We start from the raw sequence: 22,653 nt of genomic DNA on the forward strand, positions 1-22,653 counted from the left end.
AAAACAATTAAATTAAACCACTTTGTTTGCGTGATTTTGGTTTAATTTTTATTTTCTTGGCCTGTCAGTACTATTTTGGCCCATGTGACAAAAAGTTTGGACCCCCCTGGTCTACATCATCCGACTTTCAACAAACATTCTTTTGCGATTCTCTAGAGAGGATTTTCTAAATTTGAGCAATGCTACAGTAATCCTGTGAAATCAATGATTTAGCAGAAAAAAATCATTTTAGTAAATGTTTTCAGCAGTATAGAAATTGGTGTATTTTGCAAAACTACAATGGAAACGCTTTTATTGACACACCATTAACCAATGACTATAACCTTTATAGGCACAAGGTCCAAACTGCTTTAAAAAGTTCATTATTTTTCCATTTCTTAAGCAAATATCACAGCTAGTCAAAATCAATTGGTCCTGAAATGCACAAGGGAAAGTAGTGCATTTAATCTCATTTTGATTAATCCATATCTAAAACATTTCTTAATGAATTAAAATGTGTTTTTGCAGTGTGTGAAAGTGAAAAGTCAAAGAAGAGAGATGGAGATGATGATGGATCACTGTCACATTAAAGCACCGCTCCATCTGATGACGCACACGAGATTGCAAATCACATTGTTTCCCCAAGAGTTTATTGAATATTTACTAGCTTCTTCAGCCTTTGTTCTTCTAGTTTACACATTATTTCACTTTACAGGAAAAGTTCTTTAAACTGTGTTCAGCCGTAAGCCGTAACCATTAAGCTTAGGTAAATAAAATGGATTGCCTCTTAGCTGCAGGTTTCTAGAGCCTCTTAGAAATATAAACTCCTTTAAATCAACATTTAAAACGGCATTGTAGCATCTTTGTCATATTTGTTTTAAGTACTACAAATGTAATTGTAACTCTAATTGGCAGGATTCTGACTACAGACAATATGTAGTGGATCTAAAACGAAAATCTTTTACACTTTTAGTACAATTCAGCTATAAAACAAACACATTTAAAATAAAGTAAACAAAGAAAATCTGCTGTAACCTTGTTGCATAGGTGTTGCTAGTATAATATATACACAGTGTTCTACCAGCATTTGCCTCGATTACTGCAGGGGTGTCCAAACGTTTTGCCATGTGATCAACAATCAAGTCAAAAGTACTTGGCCAATTTAAAAACAACTTTTGTTTTTTCTTGTTGCAGAATTTGGTTTCTATGCTCATCAAGTCCATGAGGATCTGAGATGAGCAGAAACTGTTGGATGTTTTTATTGAGGACGGACAACCTTCCAGTTTATAGCAGCTTTTCCCATAAAAGGCTGACGGTTGGGATGGAGGAAAAAGTGCAATAACAATAAAGTTAAGCATGAGTAAAAGTGGTTCCTTTCCTTGATTGGCATCAAATCCCCCTGACCTGAACTCAATAGAAAATCTATGGGTTGTTGTCAAGAAGAAGATGAGAGACACCAGACCCAACAAGGCAGATTACCTCAAAGCAGCTATCAAAGTAATCTGGGCCTCCATTACACCTACGCAGTACCATGCAGTACCACAGGCTGATCACCTCTATGCTACGGTGCATTCATGCATTAATCCATACAAGAGGAGGCCCAACCAAGTATTGAGTGCTTAGAAATGTACATACTTTCCAGAAGCCTGACATTTTGAGTTGTTTACAGATTCTGAAAGAATGGATTCTAAACGTTCCAATGTTGGAAAACACATGGAAATCAAAAAGGTTCTTAACTACAACTGTGGTGTGCTCTAATAACGTCATACAGCTATTTGTGATTTAGAAACATAACAAAAGAAAATAGACTTGAGTTGCTTTGGCAAAAACAAATATTTTCTTTCAGCCAGTAGATAGCCCAACATAAATAGTTTTATTTTAGGTGTTAAGATGCAGTTAGTCAGCATATACATACAGTATATGCATATAATCAAATGTAAAAGATACATGATTATTTGCTGATCAACTGTGAGCTGGCAGTTTTTTGCCTTTCTAATCATGCTGTCTTTGGTATTTTTCACAAATTCAATAATAAAATGTATAAAGTACCATTTTTATTGGGTGTACATCTTTTCATATTTAAATTGGTACTTATATTCTCTAAATCAGTGGTTCTCAAATGGGGGTACGTGTACCCCTGGGGGTACGTGGAGGTACTGCAGGGGGTACGTGAAGCTTTTCAAAATATCTTTAAAAAATCAGTAGGCTCCTCATAATAAGTCTTGGGAAAAATTAATTTGTAAAAAGTTCGATAAAATATAAATGTGTGTTCATGCACTGAAATTTATATTCAGTACTTAGTTTCAATATCCTTTAAAATAAAACGGTTTGACTGGTTTTATACCTTCCTGGTGGTCACCGTCTTCTGTTTTTCGTTTTTGTTTAACCATGCAATGTTTGCAATATGGATGTATTTGTCAGGTTCACTGATATAAGTTGTTTGGCTTTAATAAATCAGACAGTGATTTTACAGCACTGTACCTCTTTTTAATTCCAAAAATATTTTGCCCGTGTCAGGGGGTACTTGACTAAAAATATATTTTTAAGGGGGTACATCACTGAAAAAAGTTTGAGAACCACTGCTCTAAATGATAAACAACGGTTGATCTTTTCAACTTTTTGTAACTTTGGCTTATGGTCAAACGATTCATAGATGGTTTAACAAATAAAAATGACTTAAAAATAGTAATAAGTAAAAAGGGGGCAAGATTCGTAAGTAATCAGGCCTTCAATTTTAAACTTTTGGAAATGATTTCTTGTTTTTTGTCTCAGTCGTCTACATTTAGGAACAGGTGACATCTTGTAAACAATGTAAACAAGTTGACAGCAACTCTTCTCCACACAATAAAATGTTAAATGACGATATCTTTATTTGTCTGAACAATGGTTTGGAAGATAAAGTATCTCATAAAAAAAAATCAGTAACAATTTATTGGAAAGAGAGTACATAAAACTGGCATAGTGCTGTCATAAACATGACCTAACAATGGTCATGAAAATGAAGGAGTCTTCATGAATGTTTATGACTGGTATTATGCAAACCCCTTCAAATAAAGTGTTACCCAAAAATCCTTTAGACCCTTCTTAACATTGAAGCAAATCTTTGTATGTATTTTGACAAACTTGAGACCAAACAGTTTGTATTGTCTTGCTTCAATTGACATATTGATACTGGAACACCTTTGACATAAATATACAGTTTTGGATTGTTTGCTTTATTTGTTCAACCAAGACCCCTTTTAAGTCTTTCATTGCATATTCAATGCAATGGATATGCAATAAATATTGCATATTCATTGCAATATTCTTTCATTGAATATGAAAGTTGGTTTCAACTTTCAAGGCTATGAAAGTTGGTTTCAAAGCCTTGAGCATTGTTATGGCTCAATGTCAGAATTAGCCACTATGACGAAATAAACTTGACGATCCAGCCCCTTTTTGGAGCTGTGCCAAATGTTGCTGAATAAATCTCTGCCGCAACATTTCTGTCTTACCTCATGAACATGAGACGTACAGGAGGTATACCTATTAGTATGAAACTGAAATCTATCAGTTTGTACTGACACGTATTTAATATATTTAGTAATTTGATCAGTAGGCTTGAGTCTGGAGGTTTAAAGAATGGCAAGTCAACTCATTTTGCTTGTGTTGCTTTTGAGCTTAAGTGAGTATTTTACATCACATCCTTCGTTCTGCTTATCTGTGGAAAAATCTTTGCATAGTGATGTATTTGGTTGATATTAACAATCGTTAATGTTTGGCCAAATGTGTTCATTTTCATAGGTGGAGTAAGTCTTCAAGATTCAGGTGGGTCAAAGTTGAGCATATTATTAGTTGGTTTTTAAAAATACAGAAAAAAATGTTTACATTTTTAGCCTGCTGCTTAATATAATTAGAATTTACTTCCGTCAATTAAAAACAAACATGAAAACTAAAACAAACCCAAAAAGTTGATCATAAAGACTGATAAGTTTGAAGTTCTGTGGTACGTAACCTGACCATGTTGTTTCCTTTACAGCTGCAATAGTTTTCCTACAAAACAGAGCCTGGTGCAAACATCCCGTTACTTGGTGTTTGATTGAAATTAAATATAATTTCAATCAAAATTAAATATACAATTGAATATGAAAAAAATCAGTTTTCATTCATTGCTTAAGCCATTCTCAGTATCTGTCAATTTTATGCAATTCTTTGGGATTCTTACCAGAAAACATTTTCCAGATTGAACAATTTCGTATATTTGTTCTAAATAATTTTGTGCTTTGCTTTCGCACAATGCTGTGAGTAAATTAGAAATGAACGAATATGTGAGAAATGCACCAAAGAAACAGAGAGAAACTGTAAAACCAAAAATCCTGAAGCGGACTGAACGTGGGATCAATTTTATGTCTTTACTGCTACTGTATTTATCATTTTACAATTTTCTTTTTTTCAACACGCTGCAGTGTTGCTTCGGTAGTTCATGTAAAATAATGCTCTGCTGCATTTTTTTTCCCAGCTGTAATTCTGCTGCTTCTTCCTGCTTCTTTCCCTCTTTATGGCATTATTTGTGCCGCTAAGTTATGACTCCAGTGCTTCATATAGGAGAGACAAATAGAATAAGGCTGATCTGAGCGCACAATCATTTGTGATGTGTGCATTTCTCACATTCTCCCTCGAAAGCGTTGCAGAAACTGACAACTCTTGCGCTGCCAGACACCTGTCAAAGTTGAGATTTTTTGCTTGGCTTTGTGCTCTGTATCAGAGCACAGAAGATACATCTCGCATAAATGTGGGACTTGCGGTTCCTAAGGTATCTGCAGTAGTCAATTGGGAAACAAAGTGATGCTGCAGACTCTAACAGGTGTCCTGCAGCTGGTTGGAGCAGCTTCAGATAATGCTGCATAAGAGCTCCCTCTTGTGGCAGAATACATAATGCCCACACATAATAACCCCTTTATTTCTCAAGGGAGGTTTCATGCTCAGTGTTACACATCACATGATGTGTCAGTGTGTCTGTCTGTCAAGCTCTCTGACATAAACAAAACAGAGGTGACATTTCTTGTGTTGGAGCTTTTTGGTGTGGCAAAATTGAGAATTACAATACATAAAGTTTTTTGTGTTCCCCTGTGAAAAAATTATATATTTAAGTATATTTTAAATATGCTGTATTTTTCTGAAATACATTTTTAGTATGATATAAAGTGAATATACTTATAAGGTTATATTAAAAATATAAAATAAATACATTTTTAAAAACATGCTTCTAATGCTCGTTTTAAAAAATGTATTTTGGTACACTTTTTTTCTAAAATATACTTAAAATTCTAATTAAGTATATTATTAAAATTATACTTTGGTAATCCTTTTAAAAATACACTTTAAATCAGTCATTGCTTGTCAACTATTTGGAACATCTGAACAATACAAAATAAAAATAATAGCAAAATAAATTAGAAATATTATGCTGATTTTTCAGTTGCGGGATTATTGAATAATTCCAGCACACCATCACTTTACGGCAGACCACTGTTATGTCTTGATGCCCTGCATGAATGTGTGTATTTTGCCCTGAAAATGTGATGCAGATTATATCAGCTGCATTTTCCACAAATTGTGCAGGTAAGAAATGTCTGACGAATGCCTCCTGACTCCTGACAATAATAATGTAAAGTTCCTTTACTGGCTCGTATGAAGCATACTTGTCAGATAAAAGATTATTATGTACATACCTTCCTTTGCAATGTTTGGGACATATAAATAATATTTTGTATTTTGAAATGGTCACATTAAGATTGGAAATAACATTGAGCCAATGGAGCCGAACAGGGTGCGCCGGTGGGGAGTGTGGTGGTAGGGTGTGGCGTTAAATATAGTGGTTTAGAGAGTTTTATTTTGATTGATTGTGAAATGTGTTCAATGTTGTATTGTACCACATTATATATTAATTTAATGAATTGTATTATTCTCTTTTAAATAGGGCGGTCTGCACCACTGATGCTCCTGTAATCAGTGGTGTTGTAAAGTGACTGCACTTACTGCACATACAATTGTTTTCTTCATGTTCATGCAATTTACTGGAATCTTTGTAGATCAGGCCATAAAGTATTATAGTGCCAACAACAATAAATATAGCCTTCTGGGCAGCAATCCTGGCGTGCCTGTGCATTTTTCTCAGCCAGACCAATTGTTTTTATAACGTCCACAAAAAAGCAAGTAAAGAAAGGAAAAATATGTCTGCTGAATATCATACCAACACATAAAGGAGAAAAAGTAGAAAGAAAATCAATGTAGAAAATCTACTAAATACATAAGAGAGAAAAACTGATAGAAAACTTGTATCAATAATAATTAAACAGGTCTTTTTTTATACATTGAACATCAAATCTTAATTTGATATTCAACGATATCTGTGGGTGTTTGTAGTCAGAGTGAAACAAAGTAATAATATAACCTCTCACCTTATTATATATATTATATACAGTACAGACCAAAAGTTTGGACACACCTTTCTAATTCAATGGGTTTTCTTTATTTTCATGACTATTTATAAGGCAAGAAATCCCACTTATTAACCTGACAGGGCACAACTATGAAGTGAAAACCATTTCAGGTGACGACCTCTTGAAGCTCATCAAGAAAATGCAGAGTGTGTGCAAAGCAGTAATCACAGCAAAAGGTTGCTACTCTGAAGAAACTAGAATATAAGGGGTATTTTCAGTTGTTTTACACTTTTTTGTTTAGTGCATATTTCCACATGTTATTCATAGTTTTGATGCCTTCAGTGTGAATCTACAATGTCAATAGTCATGAAAAAAAAGGAAACTCATTGAATTAAAAGGTGTGTCCAAACTTTTGGTGTGTACTGTATGTAGATACCTACATATCTGTTAGGTATGTAACATTTTCTTTATCGAAATGTTACATACTTAACAGATATTCTTGTTGCTATCCCAGAGACGGAGTTTCTGTGTACAAAACACATTTTTGTTATGAACGTTGTTATGAACGTTGTTATGAACGTTGCGCTTATAGCGAAGTCACTTTATGATCCTTCGATTTTGGCTCTTCCTATCATTGTGAAGCAGAATGATAGGAAACTATATGTTACAAAGAAACTAGATAAAGAAACGATATGTTACATAATTATGTTGTCCAGAAAAAGAGTTTAATTTAATCAGGTGATCCCTCTTGTATTTTCTAGGACCCCTCTACCCAGTTGGTGGAACAATAAGCTCTGGAACAGATGATGGAAGCTCACCTAGAATTCCACTCCAACAAACCTTTAACTATTTTGGCCAGTTTTACTCTCAGATTTATGTATGTTGCCTCACTTTTGTAAATGTTTACAAAATAGTATAAATAGTTGCACCTAATTTATTATTTTTTTCAGGTGAATGACAACGGACATCTGACCTTTGATGCACCATGGCGTAGTTATACTCCTCAACAATTTCCGATGTATGGAAGCAGAGACATCATTGCTCTGTTCTGGACTGATTTAGACAACAGAGACAATGGTAATATCTACTATGTTCAGTACAATAGTGGCTCTCTTCTCCAACGAGTTACACAGGACATCAATAGATACTTCCCAGGTCTTAACTTTCAGGCCAACTGGATCTTCATAGCAACATGGCATGAAGTTGCCTATTATCCAACAAGTGGGACAGTAAGTGATCTGTTTTTGACTACTGAAACCTATTTGATCTACAAATAAAACAACTTTTGTATAAACTGAAAATGAATCCCCAATAAATACACTTATTTTTCCCAGCAAACAACCTTTCAGGCAGTCTTGACTACCAATGGCCAATATTCATTTGTGCTGATGAATTATGGGTCAATAGCCTCCACGTCAATGTCTGTACAGGTTAGATATTCATATACTAAACTATAACATAAATGTTTTATTTGCCTTGTCTTGGTCCAGCAAATGTATGTTTCCCTGAAATATAAACAAGTTTATTCATCTGTGCACATTCAATTTCCAGGCTGGATATGATACAATCAGTTCCTCTCACCACTTCACCATCCCTGGATCATTCTCCAGTACCGCAACAGGACCTAACTCAGCTTTTCGTCTCAACAGCAACGTCAACGTACCCGGTCGCTGGGCCTTCCGTGTCGATCATGGTTCAATAGGTTGCAGTTTCAGTGGTAAGAACACAGTCACATAGCGTACCTTTTTATAACAATGGGCACATGTATCAGGAAAATAAGTTACAACTCCAATCTACTTTGCTCATTAACGCAAATGTTGAATCAACCAATCACATGGCAGCAACTCAATGGCTTTAGGCATGTAGTCATGGCTAAGATGTCTGCTACAGTTCAAACCAAGCATCAGAATGTGGAAGAAAGGTGATTGGTGCCATACTCCAGTTCTGAGTATTTCAGAAACTGCTGATATACTGGGATTTTCACACACAACCATCTCTAAGGTTTACAGAGAATGGTCCAAAAAAGAGAAAATACCCAGTGAGTGGCAGTTCTGTGGGCTCAAATGCCTTGTTGATTCCAAAGGTCAGAGGAGAATGGCCAGACTGGTTGGAGCTGATAGAACAGCAACAGTAACTCAAATAGCCACTTGTTACAACCGAGGTATGCAGAAGAGCATCTCTGAACGCACAACATGTCGAATCTTGAGGTGGATGGGCTACAGCAGCACAAGACCACATTGGGTGCCACGCCTGTCAGCTAGGAACAGGAAACAGAGGCTAAAATTCACACATTCTCACCAAAATTGGACCAAAGAGGATTGGAAAAATGTCGCTTGGTCTGATGAGTCTCGATTTCTGCTGCGACATTTGGATGGTAGGGTCAGAATTTGGTGTCAACAACATGAAAGCATAGATTGTATCAACAGTTCAGGCTGCTGGTGGTAGTGTAGTAGTGTGGGGGATATTTTCCTGGCACACTTTGGACCCATTAGTACCAATTAAGCATTGTGTCAATGCCACAGCCTAAATGAGTATTATTTCTGTCAATGTTCATTCCTTTATGACCACAGTGCACCCATCTTCTGATGACTAATTCCAGCAGGATAATGCGCCATGTCACAAAGCGCGAATCACCTCAGAATGGCCTCCACAGTCACCAGATCTCAATCCAATAGAAAACCTTTGGGATGTGGTGGAACAGGAGATTCAAATCATGGATGCGCAGTCGACAAATCTGCAGCAACTGAGTGATGCTATCATGTCAGTATGGACCAGACTCTCTGAAGAATGTTTCCAGTACCTTGTACAATCTATGGCACAAATTATTAAGGCAGTTCTGAAGACAAAAGGGGGTCCAACAGGGTACTAACAAGGTGTACCTAATAAAGTGGAAATGTTTTAAATAGAAAGAAATAGATGGATATAAGAGAGAAAGAAGCATTGAGAGAATATATGTCAACACCCTAGAAGTCTGTTTCTGCACTTGTAGAAAGAGGGAAAAAAGCAAAGTCAAGAAACCATACCAACAAACAACACATGCATACATATTGACAACTATAAGATCACAAAAAGCATAAGCTAATTTAAGACATATTTAGAGGCAACTACAGCACAAATCTGAAAACACACCTGAATCCAAACACTTGTGTATGTGTGTGGGGGTGATCGTGCTAGTGTATACAAGATTTCTCCATAAAATGTTCAATAACCACAGATATCTACTGGCACTGGAGGAAAGAGCCCCAGGAATTCTACCGCAATGACAACCACACCTCCTTCCTGTTTCCCCCCCACGCCCCAGCAGCTACAATGTATAAGGCAACTGGCACCAACTCTCGGCCACTATCCCTAGCCCACCATAGCCAGAATCAGCCAATCGAGACAATGAAACACACCGTATGCCAACACTGAGTTGGCCAATAGATCAGACCCAAAAAGGTTTACCAACCGTAATGTAGCTATGGTTCTGGCTAGCTAACAGCTAGCCAGAACAAGCACATGCACAACCTCATAGGCAAACACATCGAGGCTGTCGGCACCATCCAGTCAGTCACACACACCTCACCATGCACCTCCATGCCCACCGCACCAGTTAAAGGAAGGACCCCAATGCAACAAATCACACTGTGCCACAGAAAAGCCACAGCACACACTGTGAAAGAGGCAGCACCTCATCTCAGACCAGGAACCACCAACATCCAGGCCAGCTAAGCAACAATGACAAAATCAAGCCAACCACAGAGACAGCAACACCACCCTTATATGTCCTGAGGGACACAGCCAGAACCATCAACCACAGACACACATCACCGACCAGGGACCACAAAAAAAAAACAAGTCACCACAGACCAGCACCACACATAGGAGGATAAAGCATGTCTCAAAACAAGAGCTGCACACAAATCCCACACTGTGAAGATGCATTTCACCAATCCTGAAAAATCAAAACACCCCACAAAAACACACCCCTGAAGTCTAGTCCATCACATCCCAAAACAACCCAGGACTATCCATCCAAACCACACAGACCCCCTGACACTGCTTCAAAACAAAACCAGAGCCACTAGATACCAGTAACAACATAGGGAATCAGAATCTGAACCAGAATCGCCCAAACAACGCCTGTCCCCTACGCAAAGCTGTCCCCCCAGCCTATCCCAAAAGAAAAGCTACTCCTGCCCTAACATTCAGAAAATGCCCAGAACACAAAAGACATTAGACACCTAGGCTGAGTTCAACTCATCCCCTCTCAAGGACTACTCCTGACCCCACACCAATAGTTCAATTCTTTCTCTTTAATCCCTTCATTATTTAGATCATTCTAAATGCGATGCTAGAAACACCACCCCAAACAAATTTATCATTACAAGAGCCTTAAAATGACTCCTGTTCTTTCTTTGTTTAAAGGTCAACCTGTTCAACTTGGTGACTCTTTCTGGAGTGACAGCACCTGTGCACAGAAATGCACCTGCACCAGAGCAGGGTTGCAATGCTCCAACAATCCCTGCTCCTTCTCCCAAATCTGTCGGCCAGCTGCCTTTCAGTACTCCTGCCAGACTGTGCAAAGACAAACCTGCACCGTCAGTGGAGATCCACATTACTACACCTTTGACAACTCAGTGTTTCACTTCCAAGGCACATGCACTTACGTTCTGTCAGAGCAGTGTCAGAACGGACTGCCCTACTACAGAGTGGAGGGGAAGAACGGGCATCAGGGTAGCACTCACGTTTCATGGACAGTACTGGTCAAAGTCTTTGTTTATGATGAAAATATCGAGCTGGTTAAAGGACATCAAAGTCAGGCCAAGGTAAAAGGACCCTCTTACGTTCTGTAATATAGACCCTGCATCTTGTGTTTTGTTTAAATTTGTAATTTTTGTTGCCATCCTTACAGGTCAATGGAAGCTTTGTATCAACTCCGTTTTTCCTCAGAAACGGCTCTATCCAGGTTTATCAGTCAGGTTTCTCTGTGATCGTCAGCACTGACTTTGGCCTGATGGTTTCTTATGACAGGTTTTTATATGTCCGAATCAGTTTGCCCTACACTTACCAAAATAGCACATGTGGACTCTGTGGAAACTTCAACAATCGCCCTGAGGATGACTTTCGAACCCGTCAGGGTGAAGTGGTGAGCTCTGATGTGGTTTTTGCCAACAGCTGGAAAGCTGCTGGTGATGATGAGCCTGGCTGTGATCCTCAGTGTTCAGGTCTGGCCTGTGCTGGCTGCACAGCAGCTCAGACAGCACTGTACAGAAACTCTGCCCACTGTGGTATTCTTGAGAACATCACTGGACCGTTTGCTGCATGCCATCAACAACTCGCTCCAAGATCTTTTGTGGATAGCTGTGTGTATGATCTCTGTGTCAGTGGAGGGTATCAACCCATTCTGTGCCAAGCCCTAAATGTCTACTCAAGTCAGTGTCAACAAAATGGGATCCAGCCACAAAGCTGGCGGCGTTCTGGCTTCTGTGGTATGTCTGCCAGTCAGTCACAATTATTTTGAAATATAAGTGATGTTAAATATTGAGAGTTTGAGAATAAATGTTTCTTGTGTTTAGAAATCCCCTGCCCAGCCAATAGCCACTATGAGGCCCAGGGTACAGGATGTCCATCTACATGTGTCAACCCCAATTCCACCAACAACTGCCCCCTCCCGAATCAAGAGAGCTGTGTCTGCAATTCAGGCTACCTCCTGAGTGGAGGGGTCTGTGTCCCTCATTCTGACTGTGGCTGCAGCTTTGAGGGTCACTACTACCGCTCAGGAGAAACTGTCATACTGGATGCAGACTGTGGGAGGCGCTGTACATGCAGCTATGGCTCCATGACTTGCAGCTCTCACAGCTGTGGCCAACATGAGTCCTGCAGGGTGGAGGATGGAGTAAGAGGTTGCACACCAAACAGCTTTGCAACATGTTGGATAAGAGGACTAGGATCATATAATACATTTGATGGAGTGATGTACCAGTACCCAGGAGCATGTCGCCTGACCCTTGCCAAAGTTATGGGATCCTCTGATCGCACACACTTCATGATTACTGTGGAAAAAGTTCCACAGGGGTCTCAGGGTTTCTCCAATGTCCTAAAGTTTGAGGCAGAGGGAACACAAGTTGCTATTGAGATGGCAAGTACAAGCACTGTGAAGGTGAGTGACAAATACATTTCTACATATAAAACAACATGAAATTAAGAGTAGCATCTGTTTTTTAAGTTAATGAAGTTAGACAACTAATGTTCACACACTAAATAAATTTTGAAAACAGCATATGTTTTAGATTTTTGACTGCATGTAATGCATAATTACCAGAGCCCGGGTTTATTATTAATAACTTCCATCCCTTTAGTGCAGTAGTTAGATAACTTGTATTTTAGTGCAGCCAAACTCACTTTGCTAGCAACCTTTGAAAAATTCATTTAACTAAAACTGTAATATTCAGTGTTAAAGATTGGTAGCCTGTGCAAAAATAGATGCTGATAAAGAGGAATAAATAAGGTCTTAGGTCCTAAGTGTAACTAACAATGAAACTTAGTGCGCCTCAAGTAACATATTGGTTTGGGCATATGGAAAGATTATCCTGTGTAGACTTATCTTTCATAAGTAAAGGAGAAAAAGATTAGTAACATCTTATTAGCAATTGAATCAATGATCTTCACCTGTTGTGGTGAATAAATTATTCATACTATATCCACAGACAATTATTACATTGAAATCTTTTTTTAAGTATATGACTTGAATGTTTTTGAGGATTTCTCCACACATTTCAAGTGTTTTGCAAACCTGTGCCGAAACTTCTAAAAGTTTTTTGTTTTAATTTGTTAAAGATTGATGGCCAACTGACCAGACTGCCATTCAGCTCTGGATCCAACAGAATCCGTATCTTCCAAAGCAGCACTCACAGTGTCATCCTTCGCACAGCCTTTGGTGTAACTCTGCAGACTGTCTGGCCTCATTTTGTGCGTCTCACTGCACCAGGTGTCTACAGTGGTTTATTAGGTGGACTTTGTGGAAACTACAATGCTGACCAGAATGACGATTTCCGTACACCCAATGGTACTCTAGTCAGTGACTCCCAGATGTTTGGGGACAGTTGGCGAGATGGCTCTCTGGCAAATCACTGTGTGGAAAGCAGACCTCATAACTCTACAACTAATTTCAATTCCAGTGAGTACTGTGGAGTTCTTACTTCACACATTGGACCATTTAGATCATGCTGGGCTGCAGTGAACCCATGGCAGCAGGTAGATGCATGTGTAGAAATCCTCCAAGGCTCCAGAGATCCAGCATCAACGCTGTGTGAGGTCCTCCGAGATTATGCACTGATGTGTCAACATTACGGTGTGTCCCTGGGACAGTGGAGGAATGCAACTGGCTGTGGTAAGTTGTAGAACCACATTTGATAGAGATGCCTTTGAAATGAACACATTCACAATCACCTTTTACTTCTTTCCCCTTTTGTTCCCCCCAACAGAACTAACCTGTCCATCAAACAGTCATTATGAACTCTGTGGAAGTTCATGTCCGTCTTCCTGCCCCAGCCTCTCCTTCCCCTTCACCTGTGACACTCAGTGCCAGGAGGGGTGCCAGTGTAATGATGGGTTTGTCCTCAATGGTAACCAGTGTGTGCCTCCAACATCCTGTGGATGCTTTCATGATGGACGATATCGGCAAGCTGGAGAACAGTTCTGGGATGGAGAAGAATGTCAGAGCTTTTGCACCTGTAATGGTGTAACTGGTGTAGTCCAATGTTCCCCAAATTCATGTGGACCTCAGGAGTCCTGCCATGTTGTGGGGGGTGAGTTTGGCTGCCATCCCAACTCCCATGGCACCTGCTCTGCCTCTGGAGACCCGCACTACCTGACCTTTGATGGCAAGGCCTATGACTTCCAGGGAACCTGCCGCTATGTTCTGGCAACAGTTTGCAATAACACTGTGGACCTTCACCAGTTTTCTGTGAAAGCAAAGAATGAACCGTGGTTTGGACTGCCAGTTTCTATCACGGCTGAAGTTTTTGTTGATATCTTTGGCTATCAAGTGCGTATGTCGAGAGGCAAGAGGGGTACCGTGGAGGTAAGTCAACCTTTCCCTGACAAAAGAGTGCTGCTGATTATTAAACTGTATGAAGTAGATTGGAAATTACTTTTGCAAAGTTCTTTTTAAAATGCAAAACATTTCTTCTTGGCACAACCCCATAAACTGTTCAATTCTTGAATGTATGTGTTACGGCCCGGCTTGGATGGCCACAACAAAAAATAGGGAGGATACTGCAACCAGAAACCTTTTAGGCCTACAGAGGCATTTATTAAAATCAACAACTAACTAGGGGAACAATGGGCGGCAGTCCAAGACATGATAAATCAACGCTCCCTCAGCCTGGTCCTTCCCCAGTCATGGATCCGGTTGAGCCCCACAGGTCTCAGCTCCCACAACATGTCAAGCGATCTGCGTGCGCCGACTCGGAGTCTGGATCTCGGCTAGGCCTGAATCTCCGGGTCGTCTGCGCCTGGTTCTTGCGTCGGCCAACATCTCATGAGTGGAATGGTGCTACTTATAAGCAATCCAGGTGGCCACGCAATCAGAAGCGCCTCCCACAATTGAGGACCTTAATTGACAAACAATTTACCGGCCACATAGCGACTGCAGAGCAGAGGCCTACATACATACTTTATGTATGTACTTGATTGCATCAGGTACATACGTAAAGGATGCAATTAATGGACATCCTCCATGAAATACATTCCTTTTCGCAGGTGAATGGAATCACAAGAAACCTGCCCGTGGTCTTCAATGCAAGCCTGTCTATTTTTGGAAGTGGATCCCAAACATTCGTCAAAGCAGACTTTGGACTGAGTGTCATGTATGATGGAAGTAGCACAGTGTCCATTTCTGTATCTCCAGACTACAGGTAGCCTATCTGCTCTTTCACAGAACTTAAGTCTCATATTATGTTCAATTTCATTTTGCTCAATTTTATGCACATTTAGGACTGTTTAAAGAGTATATCATCATTAGATGTATGTACAATCTTAAATAACAGTTTTATTGTAAAATGTACATTATATTTTGTACTTTAGTTTTGAAGATTATATTAGTTTTTTTTCTGTATGCCACCCTGCTACTGCTTAAAAACGTCCCAATTAGGGGGAAGTATATCTGATCAAATTTGATCTTATTTGAAAAACTTTTACTTGGCTATATTCAGAAGCTCACAACCTTAGCTTTGAATGTTGCTAACTAGCTTGGTAATAATATTCCAGAGCTTTAGCCAGCAACCTAACAAGTTTAATACATTTTACCAATGTAGCTAGCTAGTTTGCTACTGAAAATACCAATTCAAACATAGTTTGTCCTATTTATTTTCAATACTTTTAGAATATTTTGTGTTTTCCTGCCTATGATTGGGTCTGTCTCATCATTATTCAGTTGTATGAAATTTGATTCAGTCTATTTCATCTTCTTCAGAGGAAACATGTGTGGACTTTGTGGAAACTTCAATGGAAATCCAAATGATGATTTCCACACTCCAAGTGGAGCATCATCCAACTCAGCAGATGCTTTTGGGGCAGCTTGGAAGGTTCCTGGGAACCACACCTGTAGTGACGGCTGTGGCTCTTCATGCGCACAATGCAACGATGACCGATCTGCCAGGGCCCAGTGTGAGGTGATCCGGGCAGCTGATGGCCCATTCAGCTTCTGCCACGAAGAGGTGGATCCAGCACCATATTTCAGTGACTGCGTCTTTGATGTCTGCGTGTCGGGAAATCGAGGCAGTGATCTCCTGTGCAGGGCTCTAGAGACATACGTCAGTGCCTGTCAGTCTGCTAATGTCCGGATCTACCCTTGGAGACAAAACACCACTTGCAGTGAGTATGGAAGGCAATGTGCTATTAAAGTAATCAATCAAACAAGTTTTTTCCTCAAAAGTATCTTGTTTTTACTTGTTTTAATCAACATGTCATCCTTTTTTCCCTCACCTGTAAAGGAATGGTCTGCCCAGCCAACAGCCATTATGAGCTGTGTGGAACAGACTGTGGCAACACCTGTGCCAGCAGCATTGATGCTGCCTGTGACCATGTTTGCTCTGAGGGATGTTTTTGTAATGAAGGGTTTTCCAGGAGTGGAACAAGCTGTGTCCCTGTGGAGAGCTGTGGCTGTCAGCATGATGGCTTCTACTTCAATGTAGGTCATTTCATTTCACTTTATTCTTCATCAAGTTAGCTCTGAAGGTTGAAGTCCTAAAAACACTTCTGTGAGGTGTTGACATATTGAAGGTAATGTGATTTGTTGCATTTCAAGGCAACAACTTAAATATAATGACTTCTGGTTTGACATAACAAAATAAAGAATCAGCCAAAATATCAAGAAGAGATCTGTGGAACTCCACAAATCTATTTCATCCTTGGATACAATTTTTACTCATTTGAAAGCATCAAGTTCTTTCACTTTCACTGTATTTTGGTAAATTAACAAATATTGTTCAAACTAGTGTCCATTTATAAACATTATAGGCATGTCTAGCAATTGTACCCTTCAGAAATTTTCTGAAGCAGCCATTAATACAATGGTAAGCTATAGTTTTCCAAGAAATACAACATTGAAGAGACTGATGCACTTCACCAAATAGCATGGCATAATGTGGAACAACAGTAATTTTTTATTAGTTGCAAATCAGTGTGCACATTTATGAGTCTAATTGGGTGAATGTTGCCATGTTTTAAAATGTTTTGAGTTGCGTCTATGACTAGAAAAGTGCTAAATTTCAGTCCATTTCCATTCATTTTTGGGAAGTATTGGCAGTAGTGAATTTATCTTAATTGCCCTGTAACTATTTGGGTGTTACGTGCTTCGGAGTTACATTTGAGAATAAGTCATAGAGATCATGTAACACACTGGCACTCAGTTTGGAAATTTCTCGGGCTGCACAGAGGGACCATTGGTAGCACTGTTGCTTTGCAGCATGAAGATCCAGGGTTCAAATCCTGGCCTGGGGTCTTTCTGTATGGAGTTTGAATGTTATCCATGTGCATGTATGGGTTCTCTCCAGGTACTCTGGCTTCCTCCACAGTGCAAAAACAGGACTGTTTATCTCTAAATTCTCATTAGGTGTCAGTGTGTGCAGGAGGAGTTGTTTCTCCTGTCTGTCTCTGTGTTACCCTGCAATGGACTGGGATCAATGTGACCCTGCCGGACAATGAACAGAGTAAAAAACCATAGGTTAGAAGGGCTTCAAGTCCTAAGAGTGGCAATAAGGTTTAAGAGTGTCTTTATGGGGATTTTTGACATATCGTCCATGTCTTTACGGATGTTACTTTGTGCTCTGGTGCACAGTCATGTTGGAAGAGGCTCCAAACTGTTCCCACAAAGTTGGGAGCAGGGAATTGTCCAAAATGTCTTGGTATGCTGAAGCTTTCAGAGTTCCTTTCCTGGAACTAAGGGGTGGAGCCCAGCTCCTGAAAAACTACCCCACGCCATAATTCTCCCTCCACCAAACTTTACACTTGGCACAATGTAGTCAGACAAGTATTATTCTCCTGGCAACCGCTAAACACAGACTGATCCATCAGATTGTGGTGAACAAATACTTTTGGCAGTGTAGTGTACTTTAAATCTGACAAATGAGCCTTATTAGAACACATATTCTAATTTATGCAATATGACTTCACCATCCGTCCGTCGGTCCGTCCATCCCCTTTACACACTTATCCCCAGTAGGGTCACCAAGGCTGCTGGTGCCTGTCTCCAGTGGTCAACAGGTGAGAACTGGGGTACACCCTGGACAGGTCACCGGTCCATGGCAAGGGGATGACTGCACTAATGTTGTCTAATAATTTTTATGATACAAGTAATACAACCAATTGTGCCATCTTACCTCAAGCTTAATTTCTCCTTAATGTTGTCAGAAAGCCTGATATTTAAACTTTTCTCTTACCTTGCAGGCCGATGAGTCCTTCTGGACAGACAGTTGCTCCCAACAGTGTGAATGTCGTGCACCCAATGTCCTGATCTGCAGTCCCTCATCATGCACTCCTACACAAGAGTGCACCATCAGAGGGGGGCAGCTAGGCTGTTATGACACCATGTCTACCTGTACTGTATGGGGTGACCCACACTACATCACCTTCGATGGAGCCCTAGCTCATTTTCAGGGATCATGCTCTTACGTCATCACTGAGAGTTTGAACCACAGCAACAATGAAACTCAGTACAAAGTCGTGGCCACGAACAAGCACAGAGGAAACAACTTTGTGTCTTTCGTGTCATCAGTTGATATATTCCTCTCAAATCATCCAGAGAGTGCTCATGTCAGACTCGGACCGAACAAGAGAGTCAAGGTAAACTTTATTTTAAGTTCACAATAAAAACAGTTATTGTTTTAAAACCTTTGGTCTTACTCTATGAACTCTCATCATAACAGGTAAATGGAGCAGAGGTTTCTCTTCCCACCACTGTAGGAAATTTTGGTCAGGTGATGAGGCAGGGAAGTTACATAGTTTTTGATGCTGCTGATGTCGTAGTCCAGTTTGATGGCTCTAGTACTTTACTGGCCAGGATGGGTCACAACTACCAGAACAGAGTCAGTGGAATGTGTGGGAACTTCAATGGTGATCCCAATGATGACAAAGTTTTGCCCAATGGTACATTGGCGGAAAACGACAACCAGTTTGGCCACAGCTGGAAATCAGAGACAAGCCAAGAAGGGTGATTACAGTTACCCTAAAAGTCTCAACAATTTCAAACATTTCTACAAAAATTTCTCTAAATTTTCTATATCCAAAAACTTTTCTAGATGTGGATCCACTGATGAGAGAAGTGATGGACTAAGTGACTGCCGTTTCATAGAAGAATACACAGAACTCTGCAGAGTCATCACCAACACCAGTGGCCCATTCAGTTCTTGTCACCTGCATTCAAACCCCCAACCATTTTTCACTTCCTGTGTTTACGATCTCTGCCTCTACACGCCAGCCAATGGCATGCTGTGTTCTGCTGTCTCTGCTTATGAGAAAACCTGCACTAATTTGGGCCTTAGCATCCCCAACTGGCGCTCTCCTTTGCATTGTGGTATGCTTGTTTTGCTCAATAAATTGTCACAACAATGAGTTATTAATTGATTTTATGCAATGTTTGTTTTGAAACTTTCTTGGCCTTTTCTGATGTATTTGATTCAGCTGAGACTGACCCCTGTGAACAGCTGGACTGTGCAGAGTATGAGTGGTGTGGTAAGAAAAATGGTGTGTACGGCTGCTTCTGTGACGAGCAACATCATCGACCCAACAATGAGAGCTACGGTAAGTGCAACACCTTTTCATATGAAGAACTGTAATGATAGTCACGTTCCAAACATGATTTGTTCACTGGTGCTTTACTGTTGGTGTTCATGTTTGAAGCATAGTCTTAGTTTTACTGCATCAGTTGGTTTAGTTGGTCACAAAACCTCTAAATATGTTTCTCCCTCTGGTGAGCAGACTCAAACATTGAATGCTCCAGCAGTTCTGGCACCATGTCAGTATCTCGCTGCCAGCTGTTTGAAGCGGGCTTCCACTCCAGTGCTCTCCATCTCCATGACAGCTCTTGCAACGGGACTCTCCAGGACGGACGACTCATCTTCCATTTTGACAATGACGAACATCTGTGTGGGACAGTTCTTAGGGTAACGTTCATGAATTGGAACATCTTCTTTAAAGCGTCCAATATGTTACTTAACTTGATTGATAGCATTCTGTCATTTCACTGTTTAGAGCAATGGAACTCACTTCATGTATGAGAACACTATTCAAGGGCATGTGGATCCTCATGGAGGTTTGATCAGCCATGAGAGGAATCTTCATCTGGATTTCTCCTGTGTTTACCCTCTGGCTCAGGCTCTGTCAATGGCTGTGGGCATCAACCCTTTGGAGAGGTGATCATACCATTTTCTCCCTGTGGTTCCTTTGACCATTATGTCCAGTTCTACTTCTATATCTTAATCAATTGCTCATTATCTATAATTGAATCCTCTAAACAGATTAGACTAGTTTAGCCAGCCTATCAGATGTATTTAACTGGTTGGTCACCTTAAATGTTTCTTCTGCAGCATTCTGAGGAAGAAGCTTCCTGTTGGCACTGGATCGTATAGTGTGAGGATGATCCCCTATGAGGATGAAGGCTTCCACTTCCCCTTGAGCACTAATGGAAACATAGAACTGGATCTTGATGAAATGTTTTACTTAGAGGTGCGAACAGAGGGGGTGGATCAGAGCCAATTTGCCACAGTTCTGGACTCTTGTTGGGCCACGCCAGTCAACCAAGCAAACTACCCTGTCCGCTGGGATCTCATTGCTTCGCAGCAAGTGACACCATCTTGTTGACTTTATAATTTAATGCAGGGTCTTCTTGCTGTCAGTCTAACTGATGCATCTGCTTCTGCTTCACAGGTGTCCTAATCCAGATGATGGAACCGTAGAGGTGATTCAGAACGGTGTCTCCACTGTGTCTCGTTTCTCCTTCAGGATGTTCACCTTCACCAACCACACACAGATTTACTTGCACTGCAGTGTCCACTTGTGTCTGTTGAGAAACAACAACTGCAGAGCTGTAAGTTTTATTGTGTGTTTGTGGTACAGTTCTATCATGTATGATTAAGTTGTAAACTTCCAGAAGCTTCTAATATCACTGTGTTATTTTTTTACAGCACTGTTATCTGGTTCACCACACCCAATTCAGGAGGGATGCATCTTATCATGACTCTGCAGCTCTGTCAATTGGACCACTGGTACTCGGGGCACAACCGAACACTGGTAAAATTCTGTTATTCTATTGATTTTTAAACAGACAGCTATTATTTGACAAAACAATATGATTGTTTGACAAAATTTATTCACCTCTCTTTTTTACACAGGTGGACTAATCCAAAGAAACGGTGCTTCAAGTCATCTGACTTCAGTTGTTTCCCTGATTGTCAGTTTGCTGATGACCAGAATTCTGGTCAAATGAGATGAAAGAATAATCACACTTTAAAATCTATTCAAATGATGTCACCTATGATTTATGTTGGTAAAAGGTGTTTTCTGGATTTTTGTTGGTACTCGTAATTAGGCAAGAAAAAGAAGTACTTTTTTTTTTTAAATCTGGAGCACCGTTGTGCTTTAGACCATTTGTGGGATTAATGTAATGTTCAGGTTTTTGTTTCTTCTGTGGAATTGTTTTAATCATTAATTGTTGCTAACACCATTGATTGTAAAATACATACATATAAATAAATAAAGTGGTATATATGTACTCAATTTCAGAAGGGATTAATAAAGAATTTAAATTAATTTGGTCATTGTCCTTTCATGCTTTATGCTGTTGATAAAAGCCTGTTGACTTGTTCTATGTTATATTTTACTGTCAAGAATCTTAATTTGTTTTTATGGGACAGTTTATGACCTGTCTGCAAACAATATATTATGAAGTTAAGATATTGCGGGAATATAATCAATGTCCAGGCTCACCCAAAGCTAAAGGACGTTGAAAAACAGACCAGCGTACGTTAGCGCAATGCAACAAACCTTCCGCTAATTCCTCAACTGCTGAGAGGAAACTCAAACTCCATTGCATGCTATATTGCAAAGGATATTTGTTTACACTGTTAGGAGTGTAAAATACGTGACATTTAAAAAAAGAACATTTGTAATCTGAGGTAAAGTGTGCAGAGGAAGTGGGTTTTATAATTTTGGGAATGGAACTCCAAAGGCTGGTGATTCTAGGTATTTGTTGAGATGAGCTAAGAGATTGAAAATGGCTTCAATGATTTCTGGAAGTGTTTCCTGTCGACCGAAGAGCTCAGTCAGTCCATTAGGGAAAGAGGGGAAGGTGGTTGGCCGTCATGGGCTGGAGTTTGCTACTGATCCTCTGTCCTTCACAGATACAAACACTGCAAAGTTTGTCCAATTATCCAACTTTTTTCTTTTTAGCCTTTTCTAAATTACCTTTTAAATGAGCCTGCTAACATTTCAGACACAACAAATGGTAACATTTACCATAGAGTGTGAGAAATGATTTTTGGTTTCATGTTGAATTATTTTTCTGCTTAATATTGAATTTTGCCTGTTAGTTCATAAAGTTTGCTGTATTTTAGCTTCATCTGTAATTAAACCTGATATTTCTTCCTAAAATCTTTAATAGCAGACATAATTATTATATTGTATAGGTTTCCCATGTTAAAACTCAGTGTGTTAAGATCTGCTCTTCAGCCACGAGATGGCGGTAGAGCAAAGCCAAAGTGACATAAATATA

General features: G+C 39.7%; 1 protein-coding gene across 1 annotated transcript; it reads left to right on the forward strand.

Annotated features, from left to right (window-relative positions):
• Positions 1 to 3,496: 3,496 nt before the first annotated feature.
• Positions 3,497 to 21,494, forward strand: LOC114151682 (alpha-tectorin-like). Its single transcript, XM_028029028.1, has 24 exons — positions 3,497 to 3,643; positions 3,763 to 3,786; positions 7,163 to 7,278; positions 7,352 to 7,630; positions 7,736 to 7,831; positions 7,953 to 8,118; positions 10,809 to 11,209; positions 11,296 to 11,872; positions 11,960 to 12,543; positions 13,221 to 13,773; positions 13,868 to 14,466; positions 15,147 to 15,301; positions 15,859 to 16,259; positions 16,379 to 16,575; positions 18,333 to 18,728; positions 18,812 to 19,095; positions 19,184 to 19,458; positions 19,566 to 19,685; positions 19,863 to 20,047; positions 20,136 to 20,296; positions 20,471 to 20,722; positions 20,811 to 20,970; positions 21,068 to 21,173; positions 21,275 to 21,494. The coding sequence occupies exons 1-24, from the start codon at positions 3,601 to 3,603 to the stop codon at positions 21,367 to 21,369; spliced, it is 6,225 nt and encodes a 2,074-aa protein (XP_027884829.1). The 5' UTR covers positions 3,497 to 3,600; the 3' UTR covers positions 21,370 to 21,494.
• The last annotated feature ends 1,159 nt before the right edge of the window (positions 21,495 to 22,653 follow it).

This window comes from Xiphophorus couchianus, chromosome 10 (assembly GCF_001444195.1).
Source record: "Xiphophorus couchianus chromosome 10, X_couchianus-1.0, whole genome shotgun sequence".
Lineage (NCBI taxonomy): Eukaryota > Metazoa > Chordata > Actinopteri > Cyprinodontiformes > Poeciliidae > Xiphophorus > Xiphophorus couchianus.

Bases quoted from the DNA above. Each gene is read 5' to 3' on its own strand.
- LOC114151682 (XM_028029028.1), top strand. From the start codon at position 3,601: ATGGCAAGTCAACTCATTTTGCTTGTGTTGCTTTTGAGCTTAA. The intron at 16,576-18,332 runs GTAGGTCATTTC...CTTACCTTGCAG, and splicing joins ATGATGGCTTCTACTTCAAT to GCCGATGAGTCCTTCTGGAC. The intron at 18,729-18,811 runs GTAAACTTTATT...TCATCATAACAG, and splicing joins GACCGAACAAGAGAGTCAAG to GTAAATGGAGCAGAGGTTTC.